The sequence below is a fragment of the Salvelinus namaycush genome, chromosome 23, assembly GCF_016432855.1.
Source record: "Salvelinus namaycush isolate Seneca chromosome 23, SaNama_1.0, whole genome shotgun sequence".
Lineage (NCBI taxonomy): Eukaryota > Metazoa > Chordata > Actinopteri > Salmoniformes > Salmonidae > Salvelinus > Salvelinus namaycush.
Genome location: NC_052329.1, coordinates 15,100,838 through 15,120,937, shown reverse-complemented (window position 1 = coordinate 15,120,937; position 20,100 = coordinate 15,100,838). Strand labels below are relative to the sequence as shown.

Sequence of the window (20,100 nt, the reverse complement as noted above, 5' to 3'; positions counted from 1 at the left end):
TCCACATCTTTGTACAGAACAGTCTGACATGGCGTTGACACGCTGGTTGTGTTGGAACTCTCGTCTCTGCTAGTTTGTTCTAGTAATTACCTGCATGTTTATTGGCTCATCCTTCACCAGTCTTACCTCCTCAAAGCTCCAGGAGGCTACTGTAGCTAGTTAGCATTAGTAGCAGTTTTGCATGAGTAAACACATCTACTTGTCAACACCACCTTAAATCCCCCAGTTGCAACTCTTCCTTTCACAGTGCTCTGTTGTACCTGGCGCTGAGGCTGTGTCCTGGGAAGGCTTTGTTATTGTCTGGCAGAGTGATGTACAGCTTGTTTGTCTTACTCTGGGCGGGGGGATGAGGGTGGAGAGAGATGGACGATGTTGGAGGGTGGGGGTGGGAGAGGCAGGCAGCTCGTACCGGTTGGTGTAAGGCCTCCCTCGGCAGGGCTAGGTCAGACCTGATGTTCCCTTCTATTTTAATAATAATTATATACATTATTTGTAAAGCACATTTCATACAATGTTTTGCAGCTCAAAGTGCATGTCGAGACAGAAACAAATATTTGTATCTTAGAAGAATGTCACATGTAGGGCTGTGGTGTTCATTACATTTTGTCAGCCGGTGATTGTCAAGCAAATAACTGCCGGTCTCATTGTAATTGACCGTTAATTAAAATAAACACATTTAGCATCTTCTGGCTTCCACAAATAGCCTACAAGCCGCTGATGCAGACCTTTGGAACATCTACATTTTAAAAAGTCTAATAAATCCTTTTAATATAGCCTACATCACAATAAATCCATTATTTTAGACAGGTCTGAAGAAACATGATATGATGAAAATGTAGTCTATTTCAGAAGAACAGAATAGCATACTCTGACATTATGTTAGGCCATGATCTGGCTATGCCATATGGCTGTGGGATACACTAATTAATTTAGCAGAAAAGATTTGCTTAGAATTCTGTGGCATTATTTAATAGTATGAAGAATACAATTGAACATAGCTGAATAAGATAGAAAGGATATTGAGCGGTTAATAAAGACACAGGTCCTCCTATATGCTTCAATTGGAGTTATTTATGCAACTTTACTTGTGATACAAACTTTATTTATACATTCTAGGGCTGCATGATGCGACTCTAATGCGGATTTGAAAAAGAGTCACATAAAAGACAGATGCTGGCACTAAGACCGCACTCAGTCAGCTGTATAAAGAAATACGCAAACAGGAAACCACTCACCCAGAGGCGGCGCTCCTAGTGGCCGGAGACTTTAATGCAGGGAAACTCAAATCAGTTCTACCAAATTTCTATCAACATGTTAGATGTGCAACCAGAGGGCAAAAAAATCTAGATCACCTGTACTCCACACACAGAGACGCGTACAAAGCTCTCCCTCGCACTCCATTTGGTAAATCCGACCACAACTCTATCCTCCTGATTCCTGCTTACAATCAAAAATTAAAGCAAGAAGCGCCAGTGACTCGGTCTATAAAAAAGTGGTCAGATGAAGCAGATGCTAAACTATAGGACTGTTTTGGTATCACAGACTTGAACATGTTCCGGGATTCTTCCGATTGCATTGAGGAGTACACCACATCAGTCACTGGCTTTATCAATAAGTGCATCGAGGACGTCGTCGCCACAACGACTGTACGTACATACCCCAACCAGAAGCCATGGATTACAGGCAACATTTGCACTGAGCTAAAGGGTAGAGCTGCCGCTTTCAAGGTGCGGGACACTAACCTGGAAGCTTACAAGAAATCCTGCTATGCCCTGCGACGAACGATATAACAGGCAAAGCATCAATACAGTCCTAAGATTGAATCATACTACACCGGCTCCGACGCTCATCTTATGTGGCAGGGCTTGCAAACTATTACAGACTACAAAGGGAAGCACAGCCGCGAGCTGCCCAGTGACACGCGCCTACCAGACGAGCTAAATCACTTCTATGCTCGCTTCGAGGCAAGCAACACTGAAGCATGCATGAGAGCATCAGCTGTTCCGGACGACTGTGTGATCACGCTCTTCGTAGCCGATGTGAGTAAGACCTTTAAACAGGTCAACATACACAAGGCTGCGGGGCCAGACGGATTACCAGGACGTGTACTCCGGACATGTGCTGACCAACTGGGAGGTGTCTTCACTGACATTTTCAACATGTCCCTGATTGAGTCTGTAATACCAACATGTTTCAAGCAGACCACCATAGTCCCTGTGCCCAAGAACACAAAGGCAACCTGCCTAAATGACTACAGACCTGTAGCACTCACGTCCGTAGCCATGAAGTGCTTTGAAAGGCTGGTAATGGCTCACATCAACACCATTATCCCAGAAATCCTAGACCCACTCCAATTTGCATACCGCCCAAACAGATCCACAGATGATGCAATCTCTATTGCACTCCACACTGCCCTTTCCCACCTGGACAAAAGGAACACCTATGTGAGAATGCTATTCATTGACTACAGCTCAGCGTTCAACACCATAGTACCCTCAAAGCTCATCACTAAGCTAAGGACCCTGGGACTAAACACCTCCCTCTGAAACTGGATCCTGGACTTCCTGACGGGCCGCCCCCAGGTGGTGAGGGTAGGTAGCAACACATCTGCCACGCTGATCCTCAACACTGGAGCCCCCCAGGGGTGCGTGCTCAGTCCCCTCCTGTACTCACTGTTCACCCACGATTGCATGGCCAGGCACGACTCCAACACCATCAATACGTTTGCAGATGACACAACACCAACAACGACGAGACAGCCTATAGGGAGGAGGTCAGAGACCTGGCCAGGCGGTGCCAGAATAACGACCTATCCCTCAACGTAACCAAGACTAAGGAGATGATTGTGGACTACAGGAAAAGGATGACCGAGCACGCCCCCCATTCTCATCGACGGGGCTGTAGTGGAGCAGGTTGAGAGCTTCAAGTTCCTTGGTGTCCACATCACCAACAAACTAGAATGGTCCAAACACACCAAGACACTCGTGAAGAGGGCACAACAAAGCCTATTCCCCCTCAGGAAACGAAAAAGATTTGGCATGTGTCTACAGCTGCAACATCGAGAGCATCCTGACTGGTTGCATCACTGCCTGGTACGGCAATTGCTTTGCCTCTGACCGCAAGGCACTACAGAAGGTTGTGCGTACGGCCCAGCACATCACTGGGTCTAAGCTGCCTGCCATCCAGGACCTCTACACCAAGCAGTGTCAGAGGAAGACCCAAAAAATTGTCAAAGACCCCAGCCACCTCAGTCTGAGACTGTTCTCTCTACTACCGCATGGCAAGCGGTACCGGAGTGCCAAGTCTAGGACAAAAAGGCTTCTCAACAGTTTTTACCCCCAAGCCATAAGACTCCTGAACAGTTAATCAAATGGCTACCCGGACTATTTTCATTGTGTGCCCCCCCCCCAACCCCTCTTTTACGCTGCTGCTACTCTCTGTTTATCATATATGCATAGTCACTATAACTGTACATTCATGTACATATGTACATACTACCTCAATTGGCCCGACCAACCAGTGCTCTCGCACATTGGCTAACCGGGCTATCTGCATTGTGTCCCGTCACCCACCACCCGCCAACCCCTCTTTATGCTACTGCTACTCTCTGTTCATCATATATGCATAGTCACTTTAATCATATCTACATGTACATACTACCTCAATCAGCCTGACTAACCGGCGTCTGTATATAGCCTCGCTACTGTATATAGCCTTGCTACTGTATATAGCCTGTCTTTCTACCATTTTATTTCTTTACTTACCTATTGTTCACATAATACCTTTTTTGCACTATTGGTTAGAGCCTGTAAGTAAGCATTTCACTGTAATACCTGTTGTATTCGGCGCACGTGACAAATAAACTTTGATTTGATTTAAAAGGCATGAGCTCTGGACCCAACTGTGCGTGTAGATGAGTAGGCCTAACGAACAGCAAAAGCACTAGCCTATGTCAATCTACTATACCCCATAGTACAAAAGTTGGTCAACTTGTCCTTCTGTGTGAGAAATAAATATTCCAAGCATACTCTGGGACAGTTGTGGGATGCGATAGATCTCAAATTAATACAACCACTCACATCAAAACACCTTTTAAAAACAATGAGGCTGATGCAACAGACCAGAACATTTGACTTAAAATGTTGATTAACCATTAGGCTATTTCTTCACATTATAAGTGCAGCAATGCACACACGGCAGTAGGCTATAAAGTGTGTATGTTCCAAAATGCAATTAACGGGAAAACACCATTCTCGAAAGTGACCGCAAATGCAATTATGCATGTAGTGCTTTATTATAAAGGTGATTTTTACGGTGAAAATGATCTTCCCCAAACTTGAAACTCACGCGCTGCCTTCTGTATGTCAAACGGATTAATGTGCTTAATTTGGCTACATGAGGTGTGTAGCAAAACAAGGCATGCACTGTTTCTTGCCTTACTGCACACGTTGGGCATCAAGTGATAGTACATCATTCACAAGTGATAATACATCATTCTCAAGTGATAATACATCATTCACAAGTGATAATACATCATTCTCAAGTGATAATACATCATTCTCAAGTGATAATACATCATTCACAAGTGATAATACATCATTCACAAGTGATAATACATCATTCTCAAGTGATAATACATCATTCACAAGTGATAATACATCATTCACAAGTGATAATACATCATTCACAAGTGATAATACATCATTCACAAGTGATAATACATCATTCACAAGTGATAATACATCATACTCAAGTGATAATACATCATACTCAAGTGATAATACATCATTCACAAGTGATAATACATCATACTCAAGTGATAATACATCATACTCAAGTGATAATACATCATTCACAAGTGATAATACATCATTTCCAAGTGATAATACATCATTCACAAGTGATAATACATCATTCACAAGTGATAATACATCATTCACAAGTGATAATACATCATTCACAAGTGATAATACATCATTCACAAGTGATAATACATCATTCACAAGTGATAATACATCATTCTCAAGTGATAATACATCATTCACAAGTGATAATACATCATTCTCAAGTGATAATACATCATTCTCAAGTGATAATATTGTCACCCATCAGACTATTCTTAATTTAATCTTGTCTTTACATAAACTAAATAATATATGTGTGAAATTTGTTTGGGAGAAGACTAGTTGGAGAAGACTAGTTTGAGAAGACTAGTTGCCGTGACTAAACAATTACATGGAATTTGACTGAAGTCATGACTCATGACCGCCAGTGTGGCGTTAATAAGGTCACCATAACAGCCCTAGTCACATGTACTATTTGGCCTTAAAAAGTTTCTTACATGCTTCAGTCATTTAGACACATGCAAAATGAAGCATCAAGTGTTGTGAAAAGTTTAGGCAACACTGTGTGTTGTCTTTACAGTTCAGTAGACTCTGTACCTTTGTGTCTGTCACTTTGAATGTCAAGTATCTGTATGTATCAACACAGTGAGTAATGTTTGTTGAAAGATCACCACGCTCATTTAGTGACAAATATTTGTCACAGTGTAAAGAAGGCCATAGAATGCCATAGCATAGTTTCTAGATCCAGAAATGCAACATTGCGATACTTCCGGGAACGCTTGTGAAACAGACCACAGGCCAGGGTTTGGGGTTTTAGAAGTCAATGAGAGAAGTTCATTTTTTTCTCCCGAGTTGTTAAAGGCACAACCTAGATTCGAGCCAATGTCTTACATAGTTAATTTTTAATACTCCAACCTCGTGAAAGTGACAAACTGACACATTTTCGTTAAAACAACTTTATATCGAAGGAGTGCCTTTGATTTGACGGTGTGCCCATGCGCAGTTTGGCGCTAGACGACCGTTAGACCCGATGACGCATTTCTACGCATCGTTGGCTAGGTTAGCTAGCCATCGTGCCATGACACTGCCTACAAGTGTGATCAGGGATTTCTCATGAAGAAAGTGTTTTAGCCTATCTTCATACTGTACTCTCTTTGGGCATAGTGTGTGTTGTTTGTGTGTTGGGGGGGTTGAGGAGGGGATGGAATGCAGGGGGTCCCATGGGTTTCACCACACAGGAAGCTCATCTGTGTCCCGCTGAGTAAAGTCCCCAGAGCTATGGCTAGAAAAGAGAGCAGCGCCAAACCAACCTGTAACCTCGTTCTCGCTCTTTCTCGTACATCAGAACGGGAGCGTTGGCCCACTGCTCCCCTAACACTGTGGCTTTGTGTCTGTCTGTGCTGTGGGTTCCTTTGTCGAACTGAAACATGCAAAACGCTGCGCTGTGCAGTCTAATGGGGACATATCGAATGATTAAACCCTTGAGTCAGTAGCAAGTTGTTCTGTAACAATGCAAGTTGTTTGATCAGGCATAATTCATGCCCTTACATTACTGTGTAGTACAGTAGTGATCATCATTTTAGGGTTGCACTAGCAGGTTGTAAAGTGTTTATGACAGGGATATTACATTGTTATATAAACCTCGACAGGTTGATCGCCTCAGCTATCTTATGAACCACTTGCTTTGTTCACTGTGACATAATCAATCGTCTTTCTTAGAGAGATCAACACTACATAATGTGTGGGAGATAGATAGATACCTTGAAAGGAGATACATACCCAGTAAGGAGATACATAGATAGCCTGTTAGGAGATAGATACAGTTGAAGTCGGAAGTTTACATACACTTAGGTTGGAGTCATTAAAACTAGTTTTTCAACCACTCCACAAATTTCTTGTTAACAAACTATAATTTTGGCAAGTCGGTTAGGACATCTACTTTGTGCATGACACAAGTAATTGTTCCAACAATTGTTTACAGGCAGATTATTTCACTTATAATTCATTGTTTCACAATTCCAGTGGGTCAGAAGTTTACATACACTAAGTTGACTGTCCCTTTAAACAGCTTGAAAAATTCCAGAAAATGATATCATGGCTTTAGAAGCTTCTGATAGGCTAATTAACATAATTTGAGTCAATTGAAGGTGTACCTGTGGATGTATTTCAAGGCCTACCTTCAAACTCGGTGCCTCTTTGCTTGACATCATGGGAAAATCAAAAGAAATCAGCCAAGACCTCAGGAAAAAACAATTGTTGACCTCCACATGTCTGGTTCATCCTTGGGAGCAATTTCCAAATGCCTGAAGGTACCTCGTTCATCTGTACAAACAATAGTATGCAAGTATAAACACCATGGGACCACGCAGCCATCATACAGCTCAGGAAGGAGACGCATTCTGTCTCCTAGAGATGAACGTACTTTGGTGCAAAAAGTGCAAATCAATCTCAGAACAACTGCAAAGGACTTGTGAAGTTACTGGAGGAAACAGGTACAAAAGTATCTATATCCACAGTAAAATGAGTCCTTTATTGACATAACCTGAAAGGCTGCACAGCAAGGAAGAAGCCACTCCTCCAAAACCGCCGTAAAAAAGCCAGACAACGGTTTGCAAATGCACATGGGGACAAAGATCGTATTTTTTGGAGAAATGTCCTCTGGTCTGATGAAACAAAAATAGAACTGTTTGGCCATAATGACTATCGTTATGTTTGGAGGAAAAAGGGGGAAGCTTGCAAGCCGAAGAACACCAGCCCAACCGTGACGCACGGGGGTGGCAGCATCATGTTGTGGGGGTGCTTTGCTGCAGGAGGGACTGGTGCACTTCACAAAATAGATGGCATCATGAGGTAGGAAAATGATGTGTATATTTTGAAGCAACATCTCAAGACATCAGTCAGGAAGTTGAAGCTTGGTCGCAAATAGGTCTTCCAGATGGACAATGACCCCAAGCATGTTTCCAAAGTTGCAGCAAAATGGCTTAAGGACAACAAGGTCAAGGTATTGGAGGGGCCATCACAAAGCCCTGACCTCAATCCTATAGAAAATTTGTGGGCAGAACTGAAAAAGCTTGTGCGAGCAACGAGGCCTACAAACCTGACTCAGTTACACCAGCTCTGTCAGTCGGAATGGGCCAAGATTCACCCAACTTATTGTGGGAAGCTTGTAGAAGGCTACCCGAAGTGTTTGACCCAAGTTAAACAATTGAAAGGCAATGCTATCAAATACTAATTGAGTATATGTTAACTTCTGACCCACTGGGAATGTGATGAAAGAAATAAAAGCTGAAATAAATCACTCTCTACTATTATTCTGACATTTCACATTCTTAAAATAAAGTGGTGATCCTAACTGAACTAAGACAGGGAATTATTACTAGGATTAAATGTCAGGAATTGTGAAAAACTGAGTTTAAATGTATTTGGCTAAGGTGTATGTAAACTTCCGACTTCAACTATAGATAGATAGATAGATAGATAGATAGATAGATAGATAGATAGCCTGTTAGGAGATAGAACTAAGCACTGTAAATACACCTCTCTAGCCCGTGGCTCTGTGCTCCTTGAGAAGCTGGGCTCTGGCTAGCTGAGAGAAAGAAAGCCTTGACCTGGCTCTGGCTAGCTGAGAGAGAAAAAACCCTGACTCTACTCTGGCTAGCTAAGAGAAAGCCCTGACCTGGCTCAGGCTGCTTACAACAACAAGGCCTTGGGGCACTGTGACATCACACCACCACTCTAGCTGTCCAGTCAATTGCCATGCAGGGAAAAGCTCAAAATTCAATGTTGAAATACTATCTCAACCCAGTTACCAGAACTACTGCTGATGGCTGCACAGTGCACACACACCAGGCAATGTACACATTTTTGCTTAGCCTGAGGGGTTTGGAGTGGGCTGGTTGACCACTTGCCCTAGTTTGAGAGGAGATGCCTCTGTTCTCCGGCTAGAGACGGAGATTAGCTGCTGTTATTACCGCATCTGTGTGTTGTCTTTAAAGAGAACCTTCAGCTGCTCTCATACAGTCTCTTCCTTCACAGTGTTTGACAGTGTGAGTTTCTGAGTGATGTCTAGTCTGAAACAGCGCCATGGCCATTATGTCACCATTCAGCCTCTCTTCCTGAGTCATCATTTGGCTGTGTCCCGGGCGGCATCATGGGGCCGGGACAGGGACAGGGACAGGGGTCCAGCCTCACCTCCCTCTCCCTCCTGCTCTCCTCGCCCTTCATCTGTCTAGAACTCCATCCCCTGCTAATCCCAGGCTAATGCCTACTAATACTACTGTGCACCGCAACGCTCTTTCTATCTCTCTCTCTCAGCCTAGCACCGTGCCCCATCACACTGCCACCATGGCAACACACACACACACACACTGATGTAACACACACACACAAAGCACAGTCTCCTCTGCTCTCTTCTCCTTCCCCTCTCCTCTGCTCTCTTCTCCTTCCCCTCTCCTCTGCTCTCCTCTCCCTCTCCTCTCCTCTGCTCTCGTCCCCCTCTCCTCTGCTCTCCTCTCTCTCTCCTCCCCCTCTCCTCTGCACTCCTTCCCCTCTCATCTGCTCTCTTCTCCCCCTCTCCTCTGCTCTCCTCTCCTCTGCTCTCGTCCCCCTCTCCTCTCCTTGGTGATTGTGCTAGGTGAAACACAGCGGAGGGAATAATGTGTGAGTGACAGAAAGTCATATCCTGATGAGCGTGAATCACCAGTCGGGGCTTGCATCTGCTCGCACCGGCAAAACCTAATCAGGGAAAACAAGCGATTAACGGTGTGCTTTTTCAATCAACTTTGTTGAGTTTGATAGAGAGAGATAGAGAACGAGAGAGAGAGAGAGAGCAGGGGATGGATGGATGGGGGCAGGGAAAATAATTGGAGTGTAAAAATAACTTGCTCATTGTTCTTCTGGGCCCACCTCCTCGTAGAGATAAGCACACGGCTATCATTTGAAGGATCCCTTTGGCGGCAGCGTGGAAGACGTGTGGAAGTGAAGGAGAGATTTGTAAAATCATTGGCTGTGGTTGGCTTTGATGCCACAGATAAGATCTAGGACTCAATTCAATTGAATCCACATTGCAATATGCACGCAGTAGCCCTTGACTTTTCCCGTTGTCACATAACATCACGTCATGTTTTTTGGTGCTGTACAAAAACTGTACTACCAGGTAGATGCTTCTTCTGAGTGTCAAAACTGTCATGTTGAATGTACAATTCATGATATCATTATCCAAGGTGTTTTCACAGTTCTTAAAATCCCAATGTAAACAAAACAAGGCCAGCATTGAAAAGCTTTATTTGGTTAAGTTGACTGTCCGTGTGACTATTTGACTGACTGTATGACATTTCCTGTCTCTGCAGCCATCCCTTCCTGTCCTGTACACCCTGTCCAGCCAGGCCACCCACGAAGCTGTCCACCTCCTGTGCAGGATGCTTGTGTTCGATCCGGTGAGTAGTGTGCGTGCGTGCGCCTGACTGCCTGTTGGGAAACAGACCATTATACTCCACAGTAATAGGATGCAATTTCTGCCTAACCAAAGAAAATAAACAAAAATAATCTCCTCATTACAAGTAATGGTTCAATGGCTAAATGGCCTGCAGATTGGACACCATATGTAGAGACGTAAAAAAAATACTCTACTCAAGAGTTTTGGCTCCTACTTACACAGACTGAAGCAGCTTTTTGGCTTTCTGACTGAATAATTATTTTCCTAAAACGTACGAGTATACCTTATGTTACACAGACAGTTTTTGCATCACTTCAGTACAGTACAGTCAACTGCAATACACATTGGCAGGATATGAATTCAACATCCTAGGGTGTCGATTCTGAACAAAGGGAACATGGGGAAGGTGATGGTAACCCTAGACACTATTGTCACTGACTGTAATCAACAATCCAACTTTGGATTGAATGAAATTTCCTTCAATGGCAGGCTTTCACCTCTGGCCAGTGGCCAATCCAGGGTGATGGACAGCCAGCATGTAAAACTGTTCCCTTCCCCCAATGCAAATGTCTCCAAGTCCAACCCCTATGTTGACCCGTTGACGCTTATTCACTGAATTATAAACAAAGGGAGGTTGATTAACTTTGCCGTCTTCTCTCCCCGACCCACTTTGCCGTCTTCTCTCCCCGACTGCTTGGGGAAATAAGATGAAGCTCTGTCACTAACAGATTAATAGGAGTCTGACACATGGTAATAATGGGGAAACATTGAGTTATCGAGGCCTACTGAATACAGGGTTGTCTCATGGATATCTGTAATGTGGAAATAAGCAGACCTTTCTTTTCGGACATCTTTATTCAGACCAGAGGGAAGTTTTTCTCCCCCTTTGTTTTAAAGTCTGGCACCTGTCAGTGGGATATTGCTGACTAGTCAGTTGGTTATTCAGTTGAGGCTGATTTGATTTGATTCCAAGGTCTAGCTTTAATGTGGGGTGTCCTCAAAATGTGCAGTAGCCTGCTGTTTATGAGAGACTGCAAACACTTTATTAAACATACCATTTGATTTGGAGAGATTTCATAGTCCTGTATGTATTCCATCAGTGTGTGTAGTCTGTGTACATCAGTGTGTGTTTGGCCCTCCCCCAGTTGAAGCGGATCTCAGCGAAGGATGCCCTGGCCCACCCCTACCTGGACGAGGGCCGACTGAGGTACCACACCTGCATGTGTAAGTGCTGCTACACCACCTCCTCTGGTCGCGTCTACACCAGCGACTTCGAGCCCGTCACCACACCCAAGTTTGACGATGGCTTCGAGAAGAATCTGACCTCCGTCAGACAGGTCAAAGGTGAGTCTGTCCACCAACCAGCAGAGTGCAGAGTTTTGCTGTGGGAATTAGGCCTTTTTTGTTTTTATTGTTTTATCCTCTGTTTTAGGCCTATCTAGCTCATCCATTGTTATTCCCTTCATGTTACCGGGTTATGTTTTTCCACTGGGTTTGCAAAGAGAGGCCGCTTTAGCTAAAGCTAATGGGTTCAATGGGTGGTAAATAGACATTCATCCATTGCTTACATGGTGAAAGACTTATCCCAACTTAACCTCGTACCACAATTATTGTGAAACTGGCAGCTTTACAGACACTTGAGGTCCTAATTTAATCCAATCAGCCCTGAGACCATGTGCAGATCATGCCTCTGTATGTTAAGGCGTCCTCATGCTTCCCAGCCGAAACAGTTCGGAAGAGTTTGTGCATATATTATGACAACATAAGTCTGTAGCCGAAGTCTACGCCCCTTTGTCATTGATTGGTCAACAGTAGGGATTCTTCAATAGTCTTTGTTGTCATACAATGAGAGACGACTTGTTTTGATGCGTATCTTTTAATTGAGAAATACTGCATCAAACATCTTAGTTAGATGTAAAATTGCGAAATCTCCTCTGCAAAAACGTCAAAATTAATGACAGATTTCTTGAGTTAATACGGACTATTTTGAGGAAGTGTATACTGGCTATGGCGTCTCAAAATGGATAAACAGTACTATTGCATATTTTTTATATTTTTTCAAGTGAAGGTCTTTTAAGGGAGTATGCGAGCACACTTGTTCGGTACACTTGCAGAGTTCGGCTAGGCGCCAGTTAAACTGAAGCTTGCTGACGCCTTTAGTCACATCCCTAGAAGCACTCCCTCTCGTTTAGATGTTTGTTCTCTCTCGGCCTATCTCTTCCTCACCCTCCCTCCCTCCTCTCTCTCTCTCTCTGCGGGGAGAGCCAGATCAGTGGTGGCCTGTTCTGTCAGCAGGTATTAGTGAGGATGTCTTCTAAACGCAGGCTTACTCTGGTGGATGGTCGAAATAAACCTGGCCTTCCTCCCTCCTCCTTCTCCCTCATCCTACTTCTCCCTCCCTTTCCTCTTCCTTCCTGTCTGGTACTTATTTCAACCATTTACCTGGTCCTAAGTTGTAGCTAGGCAACAAAGCTTGTTTTAATGAATCCCAATGAAGCTAAGTAATCAGTAGATCATTGTAATGCAACTAAAAGGGAAAGGGGGATACCTAGTCAGTTGTACAATGCATTCAACTGAAATGTGTCTTCTGCATTTAACTTAACCCCTCTGAATCAGACTACCATTTTACCACGGGATTTCAAAATACTGTACATACCCGTGTTATTTCTAAGTGAAGATCCACACTTTGAAATAGATCTTTACCTAATTTCAAACAAGCAGTAAATACTGTATGATACAATTAGTCAACCCCGGTTAAAACACTGAGTTTCACAGTAAGGTTAACTGTAAAGACTGTGTTGGGTTCGTCTCCTTGAGCCTGTCTCTGTCTTCCACAGAGATCATTCACCAGTTCATCCTGGAGCAGCAGAAGGGGAACAGAGTGCCGCTCTGCATCAACCCCCAGTCAGCCGCTTTCAAAAGCTTTATCAGGTAAGACTAGAGGCCTCTGCCGGTGGATAAAACTGGATTCCTCATTGTTTGGATTTTTGGAATTGAGCTAGTTTGAAAGCTAACCACTTCTTAGAAACTTGATAGCTTGTTAGATGACATTTACCCACCTTGACCTGGTCCTGTGAGCATGTCAGCTTCCCTTCTCTTACCTGATCTACCTGCCACACCTTAGTACCTGTGTCCTTCTGTGTCACAACAAGAACAGTAACAGTCCATTCCATTGGCCAGCTTTGCTCACTGGCAGCCAATAAAAGTGTCTTTCTCCTTGCAGTTTGTTATTATCCGGCCTAAAATATCTGATTTGTGAGTTTCACTCCTGCCTCCATCCAGCCAACATCCTGAGAGTTATTGTTAAGGATTTGGTGCATTAGTTAATTGCTTTTTCCTCTGCAGTAGATGCATGCTGCTCACTAAACAGAAAGTGGTGCTGCGACAGTGCCAGTGACTGACCATACCTTTCCATCTCTCCCTGTCCCCTCATCTCTCTGTGTCCTCTTTTGTTCTTTCTTTCGCTCATCTCCCTCGCTGTCTCTCTCTCTCTCTCTCTCTCTCTCCCTGACAGTTCCACTGTGGCCCAGCCCTCTGAGATGCCCCCGTCCCCCCTGGTGTGGGAATAGCTGCTGTCTGGGCCACGACCCTGCCCATGGCCCACGCTGGACTACTGAGGACAAGAAGAAGAAACCCCAACCTGCGTAGCATTTCACTGGAGTCTAGGACTAGCAATGTCCACTGTGTGTGTACTGTAATACTAACTATGAAGTTTTAAAATGAACCCAACCAACCACTGCTGACTGGGTTATGGAGGGACTTTTAGGGTGTGCTATGTATAAACCCACTAATGAATGCACACACACATGTGCATACAAACATTGTGCAGAGGTGGTATAAGAGCCACCCTTGTGTGCTTGAAAGTGTGTGTAAAGCCAGGGATGAGACAGAGGCAGTATGCTACAGAGAGTCCTCGTAGTCTCTGCCTGCAGTCCCAGAGGGCAACGCACAGCTCCCATCCACTTCCATACACGCATAGTCGTCACTTATTTATTAAAGGAGGGAGACGGGGTCCGGAATGGGTGTTGTTTTATGTATAGAACGAGATTTAAGACTGTACCTACTCACGCTAGCTAATCCCCCCCCCCCCCCCCCCCCCCCCCCCGAGAAATCATAGCGTTCAATTAGAGATAAAGCTTTTTATTTATTTGTGGTGTACTGTTAAACAGTATAGTCAGAGGGTTTCATTGTTTGTTTTTTTGTTACATTTTTTTCTGCTCCATTGCTGTATGTTCTATGCCTGCTGTCTCCCGGGTTAGAAGTCAGTATTTGTGAAGAGATGTGTGCTCTGCATGCCATTTGGTTGCGATACATATGGCGAGAACCCCTCACACGGCACACCCACTCGCACACCTAACCCAAATGTGGGCATGTGGAAGTATGGCACTGTGTCAGTATTAGCTGGGTAAAATGAGGTAACCCTGGAATGTGGTTGCTTCAAAGAATAGACTATTAGTGCGAAGAGCCACTGAGAGCTGAAGTACTGTAGCATGACGGGGGACAGAGAGGCAGTAGTTTAGGGTACATATTGATATTGTGGGATTCTGCACAGGTTTTGTGCTACAGTAACAAGAAGGCCATGTTGGGGTGCTACTTGGTCGTTGCATTTTCTCTCTGGAGACTCTGAGAGACCGAATTCAAGTAATCTGCTGTTAGACATACTGTACCATATGAACAGGCATGTTAAGAGTATAAAGGATACAGACATTCACTGGTTCCCCTGCCATGTCTGCTGAATCTATAGTCCTACCATACACTGTCCATGTTCTGTCAATACATACCTAGTTGAAGACAGACAAGCAAAATAATACGAAGATCAGCCAAACCAAAATAATACAATTATTCTAAAGAGAAAGCGAAACCAAGATTTAAAAAAAAAATAGATGTTTGATGATACGAGGGGATGTTGCCATTCCTTGCAGACATTCATTCATTTCTGTAGGGTTGCTTATACGTGTGTCCTGTCACATGCGAATGAGAATGTTTAACTAACTACAGTGAGTTGCTTTGGTGAGGGTTTGTCACCTTATCAAGGGAATGGTGTCAAACAGATATATTAGGTCTACTTTAAACCTCACTCCCCAAAGCGATATTTCATGTTACCCACACCTACGCCAATAAAATAAACTCTCAGAAGAAAACAATTTAATATATTTTTTGATTATTATTTTTTAGTTCTTTCAGTCAACATTCTATGGCATGCTTTCTCATGATCCACAGAATATGATATGTAAATACATTAAAAAACGAATAGATTTAAAACTAAATCTACAATGGAGGAAAAAAACAAAGAAATTAAAACTCAAAACAATACTGCTGTATAGAAGGTGTATTAGCCTGCACATTTTTAGGGCTGTGCATTTTATTTTATTTTTGAGACTTGTATATATTTTATTTGGTCTTTAATTTGTTTTCCCCTGTACTAGAGTGTGTAGAAGACAAAAATAATCCAAAACAAAAATGATTCAGAAAACAAATGAAAAAACACATAACCAATTATGTTAATTGTGTCTTGTGTGTACTGCAGAGCTGTGGCTATATTGAAGTAGAAGGCTTTTTTCTTATTATTATTATACTACTATTATTATTATATTATTATTTCTTTTACCTTAGAGAAACACTTTACTATTGTGTTTATATGTATATAAAGGAATCACAATGTTGGTCTCTACCTCTTGAGCTCAATTACTTGGTTTGTCTACCTCCACAAGTTTATCATTTCATGTGGAGATTTAAAAATAAAACTTGAATGTCCCTTCCAGCTTTTATATTGAAATAAATAAAACACGTGCAAGTTTCTTCTTCACTCATTTGAAAAACGATTAAAAATTTGCCAGAGTTGGGTTGCATCCTATCATGTCATTGTATTAAAAACCCTATCAATAGCCAAGCAATTACAGACTGTTAGTTGACATTGAGTCATACATTTGATAGGCTATGACCCCCCCCCCCCCGTTTCCCTGTGTAATATGTATGTGAAGATGCTAGTATCTTTTCTTCAAGAGATTTTGTGTTGTAATGAAGTACAAAAACCCACTGATGCTCATTTTAAACGTGTACAAAAAATAACGCAGACTAACTTGAACCTGCAACTGATATTTGGGCAAAATTTGGATAGATACTACTTGTGCTGTCACACATTTTATAAGACATTTGAAGTTTATACTCAGAGGTAATGTAATTTGAATACAATTTACGATAAATATATCTATAAAGCTCTGCTTACAAGGACCTTAAAGCCAATGTGAAGTTGAGACCGGAATTGACTCCTCGGATGTACTCACGTGTGTGTTGGGAAAAATGGCCGGTTTCTAAAAGTGTAGATTTGAAGTACAGTGGTGAAACTCATTAAATGTGACATTTAAAGAACGTCAGTGCTGTGGCTTTTATTCTTCTTCCTGCTTCATTATAGACCTAGACTGTTGCGTAGAGTATGTAGATCATGTATTATACATAATGTCTGATTTCATCCTGGTTGAATGGGTGGTCCCGTATGGCTCAGTTGGTAGAGCGTGGAGCTTGCAACGCCAGGGTTGTGGGTTTGATTTACAACTTACTGTAAGTCGCTCTAGATAAGAGCATCTGCTAAATGACTAAAATGTAAAATTGTGTGATTATTTCAGGACTTTTACTGCCACCCAGTGGAGGACATTATCTTTAACAGTCTAAGCATTTCCAAAAAATGCGAGCACGTGATATACAATCAAATCGCATTGCTTTCACATTGGATTTTACCATGGTATATTCCACTGAGGGCAAGTGTACATCAATATAGACAGAATCTCAATTATTGTCCATATTAAAGGTGCTCTATGCAACAAATCCAACGACAACAGCCCTTAATGTCTATGATATATCTGTAACAGTAAATGAATACAATTCCTTAAGAAAAATAAAGAATGTTGAACATTGTTTGAATCTATAGTTGCTTATTCATTGAGTAAGTCTGAAGGATACAAGACCATAATATATATTTTTATAGCTCAAATGATGAACCCTACCTAAAGGGGCAAATAAATCCACAAGTAGGAGATTTTTAAATTCTAGGCTATGATATGGTCAAACTCGTCACCAGCTTCCTTCCGTTGGTCAAATTGTTTTTTCCAACTATGTTGGAAAGAGAAAAGTAATGGAATGTAGGAATGTAAGACTTGATGAGTGAGTGTTATGATATACAGTGCCTTTGGAAAGTATTCAGACCCTTTCACTTTTTCCCCATTTTTGTTACGTTACAGCCTTATTCTAAAATGTTCCTGATCAGTCTACACACAATACCCCATAATGACAAGTGAAAACAGGTTATTAGAAATTTTTGCAAATGTATAATATTTTTACTGAAATACGTTATTTACATAAGTATTCAGACCCTTTGCTATGAGACTCGGAATTGAACTCAGGTGCATCCTGTTTCCATTGATCATCCTTGAGATGTTTCTACAATATTGGAGTTCTACTTGATTGGAGTTCACCTGTGGTAAATTCAAATGATTGGACATGATTTGAAAAGACACACACCTGTCTATATAAGGTCCCACAGTTGACAGTGCATGTCAGAGCAAAAACCAAGCCATGAGGTCGAAAGAATTGTCCATAGAGCTCCGAGACAGGATTGTGTTGAGGTACAGATCTGGGGAAGGTTACCAAAACATTGAAGGTCCCCAAGAACAGTGGCCTCCATCATTCTTAAATGGGAGAAGTTTGAAACCACTGGCCAAACTCAGCAATTGGGGGAGAAGGGCCCCTTGGTCAGGGAGATATCCCAATGGTCACTCTGACAGAGGTCCAGAGTTCCTCTGTGGAGATGGAAGAATCTTCCAGAAGGACAACCATCTCTGCATCACTCCACCAATCAGGCCTTTGCGGAAGCCACTTCTCAGTAAAAGGCACATGACAGCCCGCTTGAAGTTTGCCAAAAGGCACCTAAAGGACTCTCGGACCATGAGAAACAAGATTCTCTGGTCTGATGAAACCAAGAGTGAACTCTTTGGTCTGAATGTTAAGCGTCACGTCTGGTGGAAACCTGGCACCATCCCTACGGTGAAGCATGGTGGTAGCAGTATCATGCTGTGGGGATGTTTTTCAGCGGCAGACACTAGTCAGGATCGAGGGAAAGATGAACGGAGCAAAGTACAGAGAGATCCTTGATGAAAACCTGTTCCAGAGCACTCAGGACCTCAGACTGGGGTGACGGTTCACCTTCCAACAGGACAACAACCCTAAGCACACAGCCAAGACAACGCAGGAGTGGCTTTGGGACAAGTCTCTGAATATCCTGGAATGGCCCAGCCAGAGCCCGGACTTGAACCTGATCGAATCTCCCTGGAGCGACCTGAAAAAAAGCTGTGCAGCGACGCTCCCCATCCAACCTGACAGCTTGAGAGGATCTGCAGAGAAGAATGGTAGAAACTCCACAAATACAGGTGTGCCAAGCTTGTAGCGTCACACCCAAGAAGACCTGAGGCTATAATAGCTACCAAAGGTGGTGCTGAGTAAAGGGTCTGAATGCTTATGTAAATGTGATATTTCATTTTTGTTTTATACATTTGCAAAAATGTCTAAACCTGTTTTTGCTTTGTCATTATGGGGAATTGTGTAGATTGATGAGGGGGGGGGACTATTTAATCCACTTTAGAATAAGAATGTAACAAAATGTGGAAATAGTGAAGGATTCTGAATACTTCCCGAATGCATTGTATGTCAACTACTATCGCCTTAAGTACAAAAATTGACTTATTCTATTGGTCAACTTGTCCTTCTGTGCGAGAAAGAAATATTCCAAACATACTCTGGGACAATTGTGGGATGCGATAGATCCCAAATTAATACAACCACTCGCCTCAAAACATCCTTTTAAAAGCAATGAGGCTGATGCAACAGATCAGAACGTTTAGTTTAAAATGTTGATAAACTAAGGCTATTTCTTCATGTTAGAAATGCAGCAATGCGCACACGACAGTAGGTAATAAGCGCGACTGTTCCAAAAATGCAATCAATTAGCGGGAAAACACCATTCTCAAAAGTGACCGCAAATGCAATTATGCATGTAGTGCTTTATTATAAAGGTGATTTTTTTATGGTGGAAGTTCTCTTTCCCAAACTTGAAACTCTGTGTATGCCAGTTAGGCTCTACACCGGTTGTAAAGCGGATAGTGTGCTTAATTTGAGAAGTTATTTGCCCACTTTAGTTGTGATACAAACCTTGTCAAAACATATAGGACTATGGGCTAGGCTACATGAGGTGTGCAACTATGATTTTAAGTCGGAAAAAAGGCGTGCGCTGATTTTCGCTTACTACACGTGCTGGGCACCATCAAGTGATAGTACAAAATGGACAAGTAATAATATTGTCACCCATCCGACTATTCTTGATTTAATATTGTCTTTACATATAATAAATGTGTGAAATTAGTTTTGATTTAGAATGTACCATTATAATGCACCTGTCTCGGAACAGGGGAAAAAGATACATCATCTATGCACTTAATGTAACGGCTGCTCTCCTCCTCTTAGTCTGAAGAGGAGAAGCATGGGTCGGACCAATACGCATCGAGGTATGCAGTCATAATGAATTTATTTAAATGATAGAAGACCACGAAACACTTGAGAATTTACAAAATAACAAACGCAGTCAACAGACCTGAACAAACGAACTTACATAACACGAAGAACGCACAAACAGGAAAAACAGACTACACAAAAACCGAACGAACAAACAAACCGAACCAGTCCCGTGTGGCGCAACATACACAGACACAGGAGACAACCACCCACAAACAAACAATGTGACACCACCTACCTTAATATGATTCTCAATCAGAGGAG

General features: G+C 42.6%; 1 protein-coding gene across 1 annotated transcript in view; it reads left to right on the top strand.

Annotated features, from left to right (window-relative positions):
• Positions 1 to 16,239, top strand: part of LOC120018106 (serine/threonine-protein kinase NLK-like) — a 135,927-nt gene extending 119,688 nt beyond the window's left edge. Inside the window, exons 8-11 of the mRNA XM_038961100.1 lie at positions 10,193 to 10,279; positions 11,424 to 11,622; positions 13,116 to 13,209; positions 13,793 to 16,239. Coding sequence (XP_038817028.1) covers positions 10,193 to 10,279; positions 11,424 to 11,622; positions 13,116 to 13,209; positions 13,793 to 13,847 — 435 coding nt within the window. The 3' untranslated portion in view covers positions 13,848 to 16,239. The remainder of the gene's footprint in view (positions 1 to 10,192; positions 10,280 to 11,423; positions 11,623 to 13,115; positions 13,210 to 13,792) is intronic.
• The last annotated feature ends 3,861 nt before the right edge of the window (positions 16,240 to 20,100 follow it).